Raw genomic sequence first — 19,085 nt, forward strand, 5'->3', positions numbered from 1 at the left:
TCTATCTTATGTAGAATCAATGTAAGAGTGTTAAAAAAACATAATAAATGATTACATTTACATCTATAGTCAATCACATTTATTCATGATTTAATCCACCTCTCTAAAAAATTATCTGTTTTCACTAGTGCTAAAATAAATACTTGGCATAATATTTTAAATGTAATATATACATGATTTGATAAAAATATGTTAAAACAAAAATTATGTACTAAAATGTATTCATGTTTCCACAATGTATTTATAACCATCAGTTTAATTATGGTAAAATATTTCAATGATCAGACGTACAAATTATTTCTCCATTTTGTTTCTCTATTGTTTGTTTCTCTATATTGTTTATGGACTATCACTATTCTAATAAATATGGCAATTTTCATTTTCTTGAATAAAATCCTTTCCATTTTCCGAAAATTCTTATTTCAAGATAAATTTCAAGAAGTTGACTTATTAAAAGCAAATATGCAAATATGTTTATAGCTCTTGGTAAAAATATTGCTTCTGTAAATGGGTTGCATGGATAATGCATTGATGTTAACCCTTTTAGTACAACTTCGATAGCATGGAAACTCATGTAGATGAAATGAAAATCTAGTTATTCTGGAGTTCCCGTCGTGGCGCAGTGGTTAACGAATCCGACTAGGAACCATGAGGTTGCGGGTTCGGTCCCTGCCCTTGCTCAGTGGGTTAACGATCCGGCAGTGCCGTGAGCTGTGGTGTAGGTTGCAGATGCGGCTCGGATCCCGCGTTGCTGTGGCTCTGGCGTAGGCCGGTGGCTACAGCTCCAATTAGACCCCTAGCCTGGGAACCTCCATATGCCGCGGGAGCGGCCCAAAGAAATAGCAAAGAGACAAAAAAAAAAAAAAGAAAAAAAGAAAAAAAGAAAAAGAAAATCTAGTTATTCTGTGGAACATATCAATTCTCACTGGCAAAGTGAAATTTCTATACAACTATAATAAGGTACTCTGATAAATGGAGTTAGTGGTTCCAATTCTTCACTTCACTCAACAGATTTATAAATCCATAACTTTGCAATGAATGGATTCATGGTGTATAGCCTATACTTTCCTGCCCCACAAATTTGAATTAGGTTTTTCCTTTAATTAACTTTTGGGATATCAATGATTACAGGTATTGAATATATATGACTTTGTAGTTGGGTTTGCTCCAGGGATCTTCTCCCCTTTCAGCATTAGACCCATATAAGGAGGCCTTTGAGTCACTGGTTCAGAGAATGAGAGCCATGTGGAGTTGACCTGAACACAGACTGAAGCCCAGTGACTAGAGTTCAGAACCAGAGCCTAGAGCCTGATTTGAGCTTAGCTCATCCTATTGCAGTTGACTAACAGACTCATGACTATGTGGATAAACGTTATTGTTTTAATATCCATGGGTGAAGCACTTAATAAGTTACTGTACTCTGCTATGTGTGAGCTTTGTTTGACATTGTACCATCCTGAGATCGCAAAAATTTGATAACTAGTGCTTATTATCTGAATCTTAAGATATTCTTTGGAGTTGCAAGTATTTGAGAATTGCGTTGTTAATTATCATTTAAAACAGTTCTGTCATTTCAAGAAAGATTACTTCCATCAGATATGTAGTTATATAACCATACTGCCTGTTCTTTTGTATATTAAAGAGATTTATGCATTAAAGGGATTTGAGATCATTTAGAACTACAGCAGGGTCTGAGTAGTGGAAAGCGATGAGATGTCAGGGAGTCATTCTTCGGAATTTACATTCTTCTTTCTACACTTTTTCTCAATTGTATGTATGGCTGGTAGTCATCTTGCCCTTGATCTCTACTTGAAAATAACGTTATGGAATGAAAAATCTCTCAAGAGAAAATAAAAGCTAAATGCAAAAACTCTTCAAACTGTGTGGAAAAAATAAATATGCACAGTAGATTGAAGGATTGTAGACAATTTGACATTTTTATTCTCATTGGTTGTCATATATACACAAGCAAAATGTTTTGAGTTAGTCCAAACATGGTATAGAATTATATCAATCCTATGTGGTATTCTCTAACTAGAAACCACTGTATTAGGAAAATTGGTGAGTATGTTTTTGTCTGAAATCATACTGCTTCTTACTGAATATTTATTTAGCTTATTTTGAGTAAGAAAAGTGATTATATTTTAAGAAATGAAATATATTCTTTGTTATTGATATATTCAATGAAATATATTCTTTGTTATTCTCAGAAATTTTAGGGAGTAAATGAAAGAGAATAGAAACAATCTTAATAGGTGTAACATACACAACTATTAATTTGCTTTAATCTTTGTGGCATGGTCCTTCCTGTCATTTCTCTTCCCTGACTTCTGTGCACAAAACAAAAAAAGGCAAAATGGGGAAAAATCAATGTGAATAGCTAAAACAGTTGCTCCAAATTTCAATATGGAACGAATAGGTGGAGCACAGGGAAGGCCAATTGTTTTTCCTAAATTTGGCTGAATGGCCTAGAAATAAGTAAGCAGAATGTAAGCCCAGATCTCTCTTTTTCTTGTTCCACCAATCTCCTCTCTTCTACTGCATTAACATTCTTCAAATCAGACTCCTGGAATTTCAGCTTTTTGATTCATTTAAAAGCCAATCCAACCAGAAGTGTCACAGAAAAGGACATTAAGAAAAAAAAATTCCAATGCCCCAAGCTCCTGGACTATCTCATTTGTCTTGGTTTGGAGTTACCTGGGGTTGGGCTACTCCTAATTACCAGCCTGAAATTTTTTCTTAATTGGATCCATTATGAGAATTATTGTTTTCCTACTTATCTTAATTCACTTGTGTAGAATTCCCAAGACAGTCTATCTTCCCATTCCAGTTATGCTTAAGAAAAAATAGACACACACAAAGGGGCAGGAGAAAGGGAAAAAACCCTACAGGGAGAATCCAATCTATACATCACTGACTGAAGAAGGAAATACAGTTTAGATGGAGGACTCAGGGTAAAAACACAGTCGGGGAGTCAGAAAAGCTTGTCTCAGTAACTCTGTGTGGTTGATCACATCAAGGGAGGGAAATATAGAGTCTTCGCCCATGTTTATTCCAACTTTGGAACCCAACAACATCAAGGTCAGTGAATAAACTAATTTTAGAGAATAGGAGATATCCATGGGAAGGAAAACACTCATGCATGATGATAGAGAGCCCTAGTGTACATGTAGATACTGTGAGAGACTGTTGGGGAGGTTGGGCAAAGAGGAACTAGGACAGATTACATTACTACAAAGCAAAGATTTCAATTCCTAAATTTCCCAGGAAATGGGTGGGATCCAAATGGAGCCAAACTCATGGGGTTCTTTAAAAGCACAAATGAGTACTCTGACTGATTTCTGAAATGGTTCCTGGATGAACATTTAAGGAGTCAAGTGAGATCTTAAGTTTGCTGTTGGGCATTAATATCATTGACAATTGTATCAGGCAAAATTACTGAGGTTTGGATAAAGATAGGGGAGCGATCAAGGAAAACATAATCGTTTTTCTTTTTGTTCCAATCTTCCTTGTCTTCTCCTTGGCTTGGCCACATCTCTTCAGGAGAATAGAGAATTAGGCTTGGGTCTCTCAGAGGCACTTTCTTGAATTGGTGGAATGGTTCAATTTGGAGGACATTATCCTGAAAGCCATAGTTACAAGATGTGGTGGCTACTGCTGGGGACATCCAGACTTATGGAAAAGGGGGATGGAGGAAGGAAGGATTGGGAAGTTGTGATTAGTAGGCACAAACAGTATATATAGCATGGATAAACAACAAGGTTTTATAACACAGCAGAGGAAACTATAATCAATATTTTATGATAAACCATAATGGGGAAGAAAATGAAAAATAATAAAAAATAAATTAAATTGTAAAAGCACTTACGGTAGAGATCAGATATGCACATAAAAAATCAAGAACACTTAGAACAGATTTTTAAAGGAAAAGCTGTATTAGATATAACAGGGAACAGAAATTAGAACAGTAATCAGAGATGTGGAATTAGACTTGTTAGAACTAGAAAAGTCACATGTAATATTTGGTTAATTTAAAAAGGAAGCAGGGATAGGAAAGAACAAGAGGATGTTTCAGGTAGGAATTCCTTTCAGGAATGTTCAGAGGCCAGAAAATAAAAGGGACATATTTGGATTAATAACAGATTTACTAAACTCGATTGGCAATGAACAATTTTTCGTAGCAACAATAGATAAGACGGCTTTTTTTTTTCTGCCGAAATAACAAAACATCACTTCAGTACAATATTAAAGAAAGATGATGTAGTTAAGAGTTTGATTGGACTTAATAACATAATAAATTAACAAATACATCTATGGCTAATATCAATGAGACCATTTATAAAGTGCCCTTTCCTAATATATACATAAATCAGGATTATTAATAAACAACAGACAATAAAGGGAGATTATTTTTCCTATCTCAGTGATTAAAAAACATTATCCTAAAGGTTCTGAGATTAATTTTTTTTTGAAGAAGGGACAATTTAGAGGAAAAAAAATGTGAGAATGTGAAATAAGTATAGGTATGGAAGGGGAGTCACATGAGTAAACTTACGCTCTAGCAAGAGTAATCTTGTGAGAATGAAGGTTTGCATGAGAAAAGGAAGACTGGAGGCAGAAACATTTGGAAACCTGTCACAATAGTGCAGGTGTTAGGACAAGGCATTAAATTAGGGTTAAGACAATAGAAATAAAAATACTGGTGATACAGCAAGCAAGAAAATGTTAAGCAGACTTTGATGATTGACTGGAGTTAAAACATGAAGGGATAATAGATGCAAAAATGAGTGAAGTTGGTATCTAGATGAACAAAAATAAGACAGTCATCAAGAGAAACTGGTTAAGTGCTGGGGGAAAAGATGGTGTATTAACTTACCAGGGTTTCCATAATAAAATATTAGACTGAGTAGCTCCAACAACAGCAATTAATTTTCTTACAGTCTGGAAGCTAGAGGTCTGAGATTTAGATTTTGGTATAGTTTATTTCCTCCAAAGCCTTTGTCCTTGGCTTGTAGATGGCTGCTTTCTACCTGAATTTTCCTATGATTTTCCTCCTGAAACTGTGTACAAATTTCCTCTTCTTATGATACAGATCGCATCAGATTAGGGCCCAATCTATTGACCTCACTTTAATTATTTCTTTAAAAAAACCTATCTCCAAATACAGTCACATCATGAGTATCAGGGTTACAAGTTCAACATATGAATTTGGGGGGAAGGACACAACTCACTCATTAACAGGTGGAGCTGGCAAGTTTGGGTCAAGATGAAGCATCTAAGTGGGAGAGTCCTAAAGAAAATGTGGTGCTCAGGACAGAGATCCAAAGTTGAAGACCAAAGTTGATTAGTAATCTTGAATAAAAGAATTCTCTGTGAAGAAGGGACTATGCAGTGAGAAACAAAGAACAAAGATAGGATTTTGTCTTCTTTCCGTACTTGGGAGGTGGAAGACAGATAGCCAATGAGGTAAACCAGGATAGTGTAATGTGAAATAGGCAAAGAAGGAAAGACTTTCAAGAATTAGGAATTGACCTTGGAAGATTAGTGGCAGTGAAGACAGAGGGAGGCCACTGCATTCAATCAGAAAGTCATTGGTATAATTTAAGAAAAGAGATATAGAAAATTGAGAGATAATTGATTGAAAGGGATTCAGGAGGGGATGAAGACAGTAAATATGTATCAACATGTTAAAGGAAAAGTGAGGTTGATACAAAGGAGAGAAATAATCTGAGTATAGATAGGACTTTTCTCTCGAGATAAGATTTGTGTATATTTGATAGCAGAACAGAGAAAATAAACAAACACAAGGTTTTGAACAGGGAATAAATTAACAGAAAAATATCTTACAATGTGTTGTGCTTACATCGTATTCTACAGAATACTACAGCTCTTTCTCTCTACACACCATTCTTCTAGAACGCTTTGTATTTATTGCTTGATATATTCAGTTTCCATTAATTAATTATCTCATTTGACTAGAGGCTTCCGGTACAAAACATATTTGGGATTCATTTTTTCTAGAAGATAGAGAAGGAAAAGAGAGATGAAAGAGAGGATGTGTCATTTAGAGGTAGAAGGGGGAGAAAGAGGGTGGAATTCACTGGTGACGGTTTGTGTGTCTTTGTCATTAAAATATTCAATTAAATCTTATGCCAAGAATCAAATAAAGAACTGAGAGAGTTATAGGGAGATTGTCAGGGAATCAAAAAGACTTGAATATGGAAAAAAGCATTACCTTGCTATTCCTTCACTGCCTCATCTAGTTCTTTCTTTGTCTAAATGCAATGATTTTAAAATATGGTCTTTGGATCAACAGGATTAGCAATGTCTGGAAATTTGTTAGAAGTGAAAATTCTTTGGCCCTACCCCAGACCTACTGAATTAGAAACTCTCAGGAAGGGGACAAGTAATCTCAGTTTCAACAAGCACTACAAGGAACTTTGATGCATGCTAAGTTTTGAGAAATGTTGGTCTAAAATATTGCTTGTGCTTTCTGACAGTATATTTTTCTATACTACAATTTTAGTTGTAAGCATCTAATGAACATAGAGTATTCCTTATTCTTCTACACCCCCAATACGTGGATTTATCCAGACGCTGGCATTTGGTAAGTGTATTTACTCTGTGACCAGTAGTAGACACCTCTTAGAAGGCTTGAATGCAGTCAGGGTTCAAACCCTCCTTTCTCACCTGGAGATGGAGAGCCACAATCAAACCATTGCTCAGGAGTTTATCTTCTCTGCCTTTCCTTATTCCTGGGGAGATTCTGTCATCTGTTTTGTTCCACTGCTCTTCATTTACACTTTCATTGTTGTTGGCAACCTGGTCATCATCACAGTGGTCCAGCTGAATACTCACCTCCACACTCCTATGTACTTCTTTATCAGTGCCCTTTCCTTCCTAGAGATCTGGTATACCACAGCTACCATACCAAAGATGCTCTCTTGTCTGCTTAGTGAGAAGACTATTTCCTTAAACGGTTGTCTCCTGCAGATGTACTTCTTCCATTCCACAGGCATCAGTGAGGTTTGTCTCTTGACAGCTATGGCCTTCGACCGCTACCTGGCCATCTGCAGCCCTCTTCATTATCCCACTATCATGACCCCCAAGCTATGGGCCCAACTGACTTTAAGTTGTTGCATTTGTGGCTTTATCACGCCCCTTCCCGAGATTGCCTGGATCTCCACACTGCCATTTTGTGGCTCTAATCACCTTGAGCACATCTTTTGCGACTTCCTCCCAGTGCTACGCCTGGCCTGCACAGACACGCAAGCCATCATCATGATTCAGATCGTGGATGTCATCCATGCGGTGGAGATCCTTACCGCTGTGATGCTCATTGTCATGTCTTATGTTGGTATTGTAGCTGTAATCCTACGCATTCGTTCGGCAGAGGGCCGTCGCAAGGCATTTTCCACATGTGTCTCCCACCTCACTGTCTTTTTGCTTTTCTTTGGCAGTGTGGCTCTCATGTACCTACGCTTCTCTGCCACCTACTCCTTATTTTGGGATACAGCCATTGCTGTGGCCTTTGCAGTTCTATCCCCCTTTTTCAACCCCATTATCTATAGTCTGAGGAATAAAGAGATAAAGGAAACTATAAAAAAGCACGTGTGTCAGGCTAAAATCTTTTTTCTTAAGACCAGGGACCTCAAGTAAGATCTAATAGTTTGGAGTCCATATAACTGTGGGTGTTGTTCATCCTCAACTCTCTGCGATCTCTTTCCCATCAGCTTTTTACTGACGCTGGTCACTAATAAATAAAATTTAGCAATAACTGGATTCAATAGTTTCTTTCAATCTTTATCCAATTTGACATATTTTTGGATCTGACTTTGTTAATTAAGTTTTCTGCCACTCAATTTATCCTGTAAAATTTATTTGTGGAAGTAATCTGAGTAAGACTTTAATTTTAATATAGTCAAAACATCTGTTTGTAAAATATTGTAATTGAAAAATCATCTTCATAAGATTAATGGCACTTAATGACCATGGCAAAGAATCTCAGACCAAAGAGGTCACCAAAGAATACTTTAAATTCAATAAATGAACAGACAAAAAATTTAAAGTAATATAACTTATCTACTCATCAACTAATTGGTATTTTTTTCATGGTAAGTTGAAAAATATAATCTTTGTTTTCACTGTAATCAAATGTCTTGTACTTATTAATTAAGCAATAATATCAATAAATATCCACTGAATGAATAAGCCAATATCACCATGCTGTGTTCTGATTGTCCCAGCCAACAGATCAAGCATATTGGATAATAATGCTTCCCTTTTAACTTCCCCCTTAGATTTCAGGATGCAAGACTCCTTTTTTTTAAATCTTACTTTGAGAGCTTTTTCTCTTACTGACTCTTTATGCATGCTTCATAAAGGGTGATTCTTCTGCAGGGTGCACACCTCAGTGAGGATGCAATAATAGAGGTGATTACTATGTAAATGTTAGTAGATTTCCACCCTTCCCTGGCTCACCTATAGGAATCTTACGGTTGTCAGCCACTAATGTGCCATAGCTGTCTCCTCATCCTCATCCCTAAATTTTAAGATACTTTAAATTCAGGTAGAGGGAATTCCCCTTGTGACTCAGTAGGCTATGAAACTGACTAATATCCATGAGGATGCAGGTTCAATCCCTGGCCTTGCTTGGTAGGTTAAGGTTCTGGTTTTGCCATGAGCTGTGGTGTAGGTTGCAGACATGGCTGGGAATCCTGTGTTGCTGTGGCTGTGCCAGCCAGCAAAGGCACTGTCACATATATTTTTGAAGCAAAGGATTGTACATAAAATATGGCATATTGATATTTTACATAAAATTCAACAAGGATACACAGTCCAGGTAAACACTTACAAAGCAAACAGCAAGTCATTATGACTCCCGACAGAGTTGTGAAAGAACACTCTTTTTTTTTTTTAATATTTTTTTTTATTTTCCCACTGTACAGCAAGGGGGTCAGGTTATCCTTACATGTATACATTACAATTACATTTTTTCCCCCACCCTTTCTTCTGTTGCAACATGAGTATCTAGACATAGATCTCAATGCTATTCAGCAGAATCTCCTTGTAAATCTATTCTAAATTGTGTCTGATAAGCCCAAGCTCCCGATCCCCCCACTCCCTCCCCCTCCCATCAGGCAGCCACAAGTCTTTTCTCCAAGTCCATGATTTTCTTTTCTGAGGAGATGTTCATTTGTGCTGGATATTAGATTCCAGTTATAAGTGATACCATAGGTATTTGTCTTTGTCTTTCTGGCTCATTTCGCTCAGTATGAGATTCTCTAGTTCCATCCATGTTGCTGCAAATGGCATTATGTCATTCTTTTTTATGGCATAATAAGAACACTCTTTTTTAAAGAAGCTACCCTGCTAGTGTCAGAAGAAAGGGGGAAAAAAACGTTACCATCCAGTAGAACTTCCCATCCTTGAGACGTTCTCATTAACATGAAATGCAGATGCACACTGAACATTAGGGATAAAGGAAGGAGACCTGCATGGACACTTAGAGAGAATTTTATGTTTAAATTTTCTTGTCCTGCCTTAACATATAAACTTTATTTATCACTTTCCTAGTCCCTGAAAATTCATCTTTGTCCCTAAAAATTAACTGAGCTGAAACTACCTTTTTTTTAACATCCATACTTCTCACCTTCAATCTGCTCTCCCAATTGAGAATACGTTATATCTCGATCTTGCTTTACTACTCTGCTTAAAAACCTCCTGAGATGAAACACACTCTCACTCAAAATTGTGAATGTTAATTTTACTAGATAACCTCTGTATGTGTGCATGCATGGGTGTGTGTGTGAGTACATGTGTGTGGGTTAAATAAAGTCACTTCCAAGCTGAAAGAAAAACAAAAGGAAAGGAAAGAGCATACAACAGGATATGATTGTCAAAGGTCAGGACACCATTCAGAGGGGCGAGCACTGTGCTAACCTGCTTGTGGACCTTCTTACAGTGATCCTTTGAATTCACATTGCTGACGGCTGAGCAATGAGTTCTCTCACTCTGCTTCCCACCTCACCAAACTGCTTGTTATATTTTATTATATTTTGGGGAGTTAATACATACATGTGTATATATGTATTGTATATATATATAATCCCTTACTAAAAATCCTTCAGAGCTAATGAAGCATGTAATCTGAAGATGGTTGTTTTATGTTCACTTAACTATTTTCCATCATTAAAAAAAACCCAAACAAACAGAAATCCTATCTGCATGAATTTATTGGACAATTAATTATTGAGCAATTTTATATGTCAAGCAGTGTGCTAAGTTCTGGACAAAGATATAATCTCTACCTTAAAGGAGTTTCTTTAGAATGGGAAAGAGGCCCATAGAAGTACAATATAAAAAGTAATAATGATAAAATTCATAAAATCATAGCAGAAACAGTAACTGTGCTGGAAAATTAAGAAAAATTGCAAAGAAATTGTATTTGTACTGAGCTAAGAAGAACAATTACTGTATAATTACCTTTATTTTTTCACTTTTATTTATGTACCTTTAGGTCTTTACTTGTGTTTAATTTTGGAAGAGTTTTTAGTAAAAACCAACATGACTTCTAAGGCTTAGGACTGGTTTTAATAACTATGGCCTATAAACCAAGTTTTCATTGGACTTAACTCCCATGACAAACTCATGTGGTTGATGTTATCATATCCATTGTGCAAATCCCCCCCCCAAAAAATTGAAATAAACAGACTTAAGTCACATGGTTGAATAACAATAAAGCAAGTAACAAAAACGAATTTAGACTTCAAATTACATGCTTTTCTCACCACAGTGACATTTATTACTATTTTCTCAGTATGATTTATCATGCTGTGTTTAAACTCTTCTATGAGCACATTCTTAATTTATTCACCCCTCTAAAAAATAAGAACAGTTATTTTTTTTAAAACCAACAATTATTGGATTTCCTACAGTGGCTCTGTGCGTTAAGGACCTGATGTTGTCTCTGTGAAGATGAGGTTTCAATACCTGGCCTTGCTCAATGGGTTAAGGAACCAGTATTGTCACAAACTGTGACATAGGCAGGCAGCTATAGGTCCAATTCGATCCCTAGCCTAGGCACTTCTGCATGCTGAGGGTGCAGCCATTAAACAACAACAACAACAACAACAACAAACAAACAAACAAAAAACCACCTAACAATTGTTTTATCTATGTGCTAGGCATATAGTGTTTTCACATCTATTACTTTTGCTTAATAGTTACAATAGCATTAGATACCTGGTCTCATTGTTTCTAGTTTGTAGTTGAAAATCCTGAGACAAATGACAGGTAAGTAACTTAACTACAAAAGCAGTCAAACAAGGACTAGAATCTCATGACTACAACTCTAGAGGCAATGGGTGGGGATTTCTCTGAAATCTCATTGCACTTTATCTGTGCTTCTCTTAGGACACTTCTTGCTTTCTACCTTGAATTATCATTAATATATCTGATTTGAAGCACTCTGGGCATTTACTGGTATGTGCATTGCTCCCTGGGACTAGCACTGGGCTCTACGTAATAATAGGCTCAAGGACTGTTGAACTGCTTCTTGACTTCTGATTTTCTGTAGAGTCACATCTATGAAGAATGCTAAAAGGAGGAGATATTATGAGTTACTGCCATTTCTGACCTCATTTTGCTCATGCTAAGCTTTTCAGCAGTTTAAGTAACAAATTTTCAAAGGTTTGACTATTTAAACAGTGTCTAGAGTCCTAGAAAAAGAGAGTAGTTGTCCCTTTTGTAAATTTATTTACCTTAGGATAAGTAGGTATAACCATTCTAAAACTTAATTGCAGGCTGAAGGCTTTAAAATTATGGTTATTGCACAGCTAGGAAATTATACATTTTTTTAGATGTTTTACTCTTAAGCTCAGAATTTCCACTCTGTCACTAGTCTAATTTACTTGTTTGCACATATTCATAGCCTGATGCAACTAACACTTTTATATTTTCCTCTGTAACATGAGAATATGATCACTTAATGATAACTTTCCCCTCAGCCATGGGGATTTTGTACTATCTGTCTTTAGTATTTCAAGAACTACCTGAGAGGAGTAGAAAAGGTATATACCATGTAATCCTAAAGAAGGAATTACATGCCAGCTCTGTCCCAATTGCTGATCTAGGCATTACATATAAAAGTACTTTAAAAAGAAACAAAAATCATTGCACTCATAGAATCTACACATGAATGGATGGTGGACAATAACATAAAATTGTATTTTAAATGATAATAAGAAATGGCACGGAGAAAAAAATAATATGATATGCTGAGACAACAGGGTCTGGAGATGGAATATGATTAATTTTATGTAGGTTAATCAGGAATGGCCTTCTCAGCAAGTAATATTAGAGTAATGGCCGAAAGACGTGCAGAAAAAGAAGTTCTGGGCATGTGGATACATAAGGAAGAATGTTCTGAAGTTCCCGTTGTGGCTCAGTGGTAATGAAACTGACCAGTATCCATGAGGATGTGGATTTGATCCCTGGCGTCGCTCAGTGGGTTAAGGATCTGGCGTTGCCATGAGCTGTGGTGGAGGTCACAGACTCAGCTTGGATCCTGCATTGATGTGGCTGTGGCGCTGACCAGCAGCTACAGCTCTGATTCAGTCCCTAGCCTGGGGACTTCCATATGCTGGGGGTGAGTCCCTAAAAAGACAAAAAAAAAAAAAAAAAAAAAAAGGAAGAATGTTCTAGGTGGGAGGAATGGAAGTGCAATGGCTCTGCCATAGGGGTGCTCCAGGTGGCACTTGGACAGAGTAATTGGGGTGGGTGTGGAGACATAGATAATGAATCCACCAAACATGTGGCTGTGCCAGATTACATAAGAACTAACAGACCATTGTAAAGGCTTTTGCCTTTCATCTGAAGTCAGACCTACTGGAGGGTTTTTTAGCAAAGAAGTGAAATTATTTCATTTACCTCTTTATAGGATTTCTCTTATTATGGTATTGAGGATAGATTAAAAGTGGGCAAAGAAAAAGTAGACATTTTGGAGGCTATTGAGAAATCCAGGCAAGAGTTGATGGCTTGGACCAGGGTTGCAGTATGAATGTTTTAAGAAGCGATTGGTTCTGTATTTATTGTGAGGATATCACTAACCAATTTGCTTGCTGATTGGATGTGGGGTGTACAAAATTAGAGAAGACTGACTCCAAGGAATTTAGCCTCAAGAACTGGAAGAATGATGATTACATTAAGTGGGATAAGGAATTTTTTCAATTTATTTGTTTATTATTTTTTATTTATACTTTCAGAGCCACACCTGTGGCATATGGAAGTTCCTGGGTTAGGGGTTGAATCAGAGCTGCAGCTATCAGCCTACACCACAGCCACAGCAAAGCCAGATCCGAGCTGTGTCTGTGACCTAAACCGCAGCTCGCTGCAACGGCAACGCTGGATCCTTAACTAACTGAGCAGGGCCAGGAACTGAAGCCTCATCCTCATGGATACTGGTCGGGCTTGTTACTGCTTAGCCACAACAGGAACTGCAATATATACATTTATTTATTCCCTATCTTCTTCCAAAAAATATTAGAGATCAAGTAGTGAAACACTTTTTCTAACTCCAATTAACCTATATCTTTTTCTTTCTCTGTGTTTTTTGCTTGCACCACATAGGATGTACCCAACCAGAAGAATTAAATTTATTGCACTCAACTACAAGAAAAAAGAAAATGGCAAACTTTTCCTCAGTTTTCAGAATCCATGTTGATATTCTATAGTTGTGAATTCAACCTGCTCAGCCATATGCTACTTATCTCTCCACTTTCAACATAATTCACTTCCATTCATATATATATATATATGAATATACATGCATATGAATATATAAATATATATATATTTCAGGTGGAATGCATTATAATTCAATAGCTGATACACCACAGGGAAATTACTACCACAAGTCTAAGTACCATCCACAATCATTTTATCCACTCTCCATGTTATTGCAAATGGCAGGATTACATTTTTTTATGGCTGAGTATGAGTGTGCATGTGTGTGTGAGTGTGGGGGGGTGCCTCTCACATCTTCTTTATTCATTCATGCATCAAAGGAAAATTAGGTTGTTTCCATATCTTGGCTATTGTAAATAATGCTGCCATGAAAATAGGGGTGTGTACATATTTTTAAATTAGGGTTTTTATATTGTTTGGGTAAATACCCAGAAGTGGCATATCTGGGCCATGTACTAGCTCTATTCTTAATTTTTAAAGGAATCTCCATACTGTTTCCCATAGTGGCTACACCAATTTACAGTCTCACCAACAGTGTACCAGGATGTCTCCTATGTGTGGACTATGTGTTCCCTTCTATTGTGGTTGGGTCGTGACTGCTGAAATGCATTGAAGAGCAAGCTTGGCTCCCCACATTCATGCATATTTACTGAATACTACTTAGTGAAAAAAATCTGATTAATATAGGGTATAAGAAGTAATTGGAGAAGTATACATGATATTGTACTATTAGCCATGATATAGAAATTTCAAAATTGATTGGCATGGGAGTACCACAGAGAGAAAAATTTAATCTAACTAGAATATTTCATGGAAAGTATTATTTGAGCTGAATTTTGATTCTTTTTTTCTGAGCAAAGGAAGGGCTAATATAGAGGAAAAAAGTGAAAGAAATATGCAGGAGAAAAATTCTGCTCATTATAAAATTGTGTTATTGAGTAACAGAGGAAATTGACTGTATAAGCTGACTCATGGTATGGTTATCTACGAGAAATACAGCAATTTATGCATTTGGAATATTGGTTCATTTTTAGTGATCCTCTTGTTCAGCATATTGCAGAGCGCATGGAACATACTAAACTCTCGCCAAATATTTGAATTAATAAAAATATAATATAATAAATGAATGAATTGATTATTCAATTAAGTCGCTAAATTATCTGTCCAGGAGTCCTGTTCCCTTTTTTCTTTTCTCCCCCTGCTCCCAACACATTGAGAAGATTGTAAATAAGAATCAGAGAGTAGTGATTGAATTTATATCCACAGGATTTTTTCATTTGCAGGAAGACAGACACTTATGTTTATCCTCTTGTTTCTAATTTACCTGTTCATTATCACGGGGCTTCTTTTTCATGAAACTGGATTCCCACCTCCACATTCCTATGTATTTCTTCATCAGTGTCCTCTCCTTTCTGGATAGCTGGTATACCATAACTATCATCCACAAGATATTCTCCAGTCAAGTCAGGGAGCGGAATACCATTTCTCTGACTATTGCCTCCTGCATGTGTATTTATTTTACTATCATTTGTCATTTCTGAGATTCATCTGCTCATCACCATGGCTATGCACAGATACCTGGCCATTTGCAGCCCCTCTATTAACCCGCAATCATAACACCTCAGCTCTACATTCAGCTGACTATAGATTGTTGCATCTGTGGCTTCTTCACATCACTCCCTGAGATTGCTTGAATATCTACGTTGTTACTTTGTGATCCAAATCAAATTTCGAATATCTTCTGCAACTTGATCTCTTCCTGAATCTGGCATATGGACACTAACAGAATTGTTTTAATCGAGGTTGAGGACATTATACATGACGTGGAGATCATCACAGAGATACTGATTGTGGTTTTGGGTTGTTTGCATAATTATAGTATTTCTATGTATCTGTTCTGTTGGTTTAACCAAAAGGCTTTTTTTTACATGTGCTTCCCACCTTGCTATTTTCTTGATCTTTTTGGAAGTATATCCTTCATGCATTTGTGCTTCTCTGCCAAGTACCCCCTTTTCTGGGACATAGCCTAATGTTTGAAAGGTCATCACCATTCTTTAACCCAGTTATCTACAGTCAAAGGAGTACAGAAGTCAAGGAAACCATAAAAGGGCCCACATGCCAATCTATGATTCAGAAGTATCAAATAAGACAAAATGCATACCCATCAACAAAGGATATTTATGCCAATGTCTATATTTATGCTCTTGTGTTTATTTTTTTGTGCATAGACTCTTAGTGGGGCATTTATCATTCAATATCTGTTAACTTAGGGAATATTCTCAGTGGTTGATTGATCATAGACCACAGAAAAAATAGGGTGAAGGCTCACAATATTCCCTAGCTTATTCTTTGAAATCAGAAGGACTCATAAAATTCTATCTCTGTCTTGGCATCTCCTGCTCTAATGAACTGAAACAGGAAAAAAAATACTTTGCTTTGTGTTTCTGTGATGCATTTGTTAGACTTCTATTTAGTATGATTTTTATTCTATTTTATGTCATGGTTTACCTGTCTTAGGTGGACCCTCTAGTTTGTAAACGTCTTGAAAGTAGGAATCTTATTTTGTTCATCTCTGTATTCCCAATGCCTATTCTAATTATTTGCCCAAAGAAATGATCGAGTGAATAAATTAAGACAGTCTTTGTCTCTTGACAAAATTGTAAGTTATAAAAAAAGTTATGTTATAGAAAAAAAAACAGACTGTTCACACATTCAACAGAGGATAACGGGGAGGGGGGACAGAGAGAATGAATTAAGTCAAGATATATAGTGTATTTGCACATTAAGTAATTTTTAAAAGCGAAATGAAACCGTTTCATAGATAATCCACTTAAATTTCTATGACTGGCTATTATTTAGATGTTAAATAGGCCTTTTATTGATATCCTGGGAATTTAGTCCCTTAAATACAAGAATTAAACCTCATAGTTTAGTCATGGTTATAAAGGAACTAATGTTTAGTCCTGGAACTTGACTCCAAATTTCCTTTATTATAATGGGAAATGATGTTTTCCAGTTGTGCTCTTTTTACCCTGGGTGGAACCATGTCACTAAACATGCTGTCTTTGTGAAGTTTGTAAAGATTTAGGCTCAGATGGTTTCCTTAAGGGTTATTGTACTCAGAGATAATTATTAGAGATGGAAACATCTAGCAATTTAATGTAAGATTTTCTAATGATGCATTGAAAATTATTGTTTAAAAGATAAGCATCTCATATTTCTACCCTTTCTGTTCTGATTTTCAAAATTAATGATTCAGAATGAAATACATGACAAAGTAATTGAAATGTATGTGATTGGTATTATTCATGTAAGTTTACAATAACAATTCTATTTTGGTGTATATTTAAACTCAAAGTGCTTTTTAATCAATCACCTAAATCAAGTCACATAACAATTATCTGAAACAGGTAGATTAGTCATTGTTATCCCCATTACATACTTAATGAGTTTAGGCAAATTTCCAAAGCTCATCTATTTATTAAATGGTAGAATCAAAACTTCAGATTACATAGTTGTGTTTCTGGGTTGTGTTTGCATCATTGTTCAGTTTCAAATCCAGTGCACTTTCCATTAGCCCAAGCTCTCTTTCAATTTTAATTACATAGTTCATTGTATAAAGGAAATATCATTTTTAAAAAATTTTTATTTCTTTATATATACATATTTTTTCTACTGCACAGCATGGTGACCCAGTTACATATACATGTATACATTCTTTTTTCTCACCTTACATGTTTCATCATAATTGACTAGACAGAGTTCCCAGTGCTACACAGCAGGATCCCATTGCTAATCCATCCCGAAGGCAACATTCTGCATCTATGTACCCCATGGGTTTTGTTTTTCCTTATTCAGTACAGTAATACAAGATAGGTAAAATAAAAAAAATAACAAAATAAATAAGGAAAAGTGAGAGAAGATAATGGTAAGGGGGAAAAGAGTTTTATTTTTATCATAGGATTGTAAACTTTAATGTATGTAGTTTTCCTCTTAGAGTTAAGGGACAAACAACTTTAGGGAACCTGAAGTGATAAGAATTAAAGTGGATACAGGTCATTGAAAACAGATTTTTCAATGTTTTCAAGTGACGATATTTAGTAATTTAACCTATTTGGGAAGCAAACATTGGAGACCTTTTAAAAGGAACTAATTCTGGAGAAATAAAAATACATTTGAAGACTAATAAAATGATGATGACCTCAATTCCCCATGAAAAATTAGTTTAACATTAACATTAATGTATTTTTCCCTGTTGGTAAATGAGCTGAGAAAGCTGAACTTCAAAAATTCCACAGTAAGCATATGAATTTTAGTGTTGCAAATTGGAGAGACTTTAGAATGTTTGGGTATAAAGCATCTCTTATAGTTTCTGAGTCCAGGGAAAGAAGATCTGATAATTGAGACTATATTCAGGCAAGCTGGGCAGTGCTGATTAAACTAGTGTGTGAAGGACAGTTCTGCCCAGTGCTGATAACCATGATCAAATGCAACAGCTCGCCAAGTTACTCCCACCCAATAAAACTTCTCTTTAATGAAGCTGTCTTTCATGTTGAACTCAAGCTTGCCTTGTATCCACTCAACACTCATTCATGCACAGGGCTACATGCAATATTAAAGATTGTACATGATTCTAAACCTCCACAATGTCTGTCATACATTCTTTACCTGAGTCCCTTCTACTCAAGGCCTCAAAAATTTGTGTGTCATGAAAAAAAGTATTACCATTTCTTTTTGGGGTGAGGACATTTAAGATCAACTCTTATAAATGTTCAATGTTTATTAGCTGTAAAAGAAATAAACAAGCATTTAATTTCATGTCCTCTGTTCCTTTTATTTAAATGATTAAGGGTAACGCTAAATCAGATTTTTTAAAACCCAATCTGTGAGGCCAGGAATAACATTTTCTTCTTATTTTAACAAAGGCTCTTCGGCAAGAATTAGGATGTTTTGTGGCTTAAAGTCTGTTAAAAATCTCTAGTTGGGTTTTGATAGAGTTGTTGAGTTGTAGTTCCTTAAGAGATATGTTGGAATAACCTCATGTATGCCCTGAGTTCTTGAAGTTCTTCACAGAGTATGAAGAATGGGCAACCCAGAATTCCTTCTTGATTTATAATTCTCAGCCATCAAATCTAAAACTAGTCAAAGAAACAAAATATAATCTTAACACTGTCTCCATCTTACACCCATGACTGTGTTTTTTTCCTACAAAATATTTGCTTTAATATATATATATATCTATATACACAGTCTGAATGAGAAGCTCTCACAGCCATAGTGCCCCAAACCACTGAGTCACCCAGCATCTGTGAAAGTCAGCAGCTGCTTCAGCTGAATCT

At 36.0% G+C, this 19,085-nt stretch overlaps 1 protein-coding gene across 1 annotated transcript; it reads left to right on the forward strand.

Moving 5' to 3' along the window:
* Positions 1–6,696: 6,696 nt before the first annotated feature.
* Positions 6,697–7,659, forward strand: LOC100154853 (olfactory receptor 6K2). Its single transcript, XM_013996903.1, has one exon. It carries the CDS (start codon positions 6,697–6,699, stop codon positions 7,657–7,659), a length of 963 nt encoding a protein of 320 aa, XP_013852357.1.
* The last annotated feature ends 11,426 nt before the right edge of the window (positions 7,660–19,085 follow it).

Source organism: Sus scrofa, chromosome 4 (genome assembly GCF_054392235.1).
Source record: "Sus scrofa isolate SSC_HxYL_T2T_F1_AM1 chromosome 4, Sscrofa_HxYL_maternal_Yorkshire_Landrace_v2.0, whole genome shotgun sequence".
NCBI lineage: Eukaryota > Metazoa > Chordata > Mammalia > Artiodactyla > Suidae > Sus > Sus scrofa.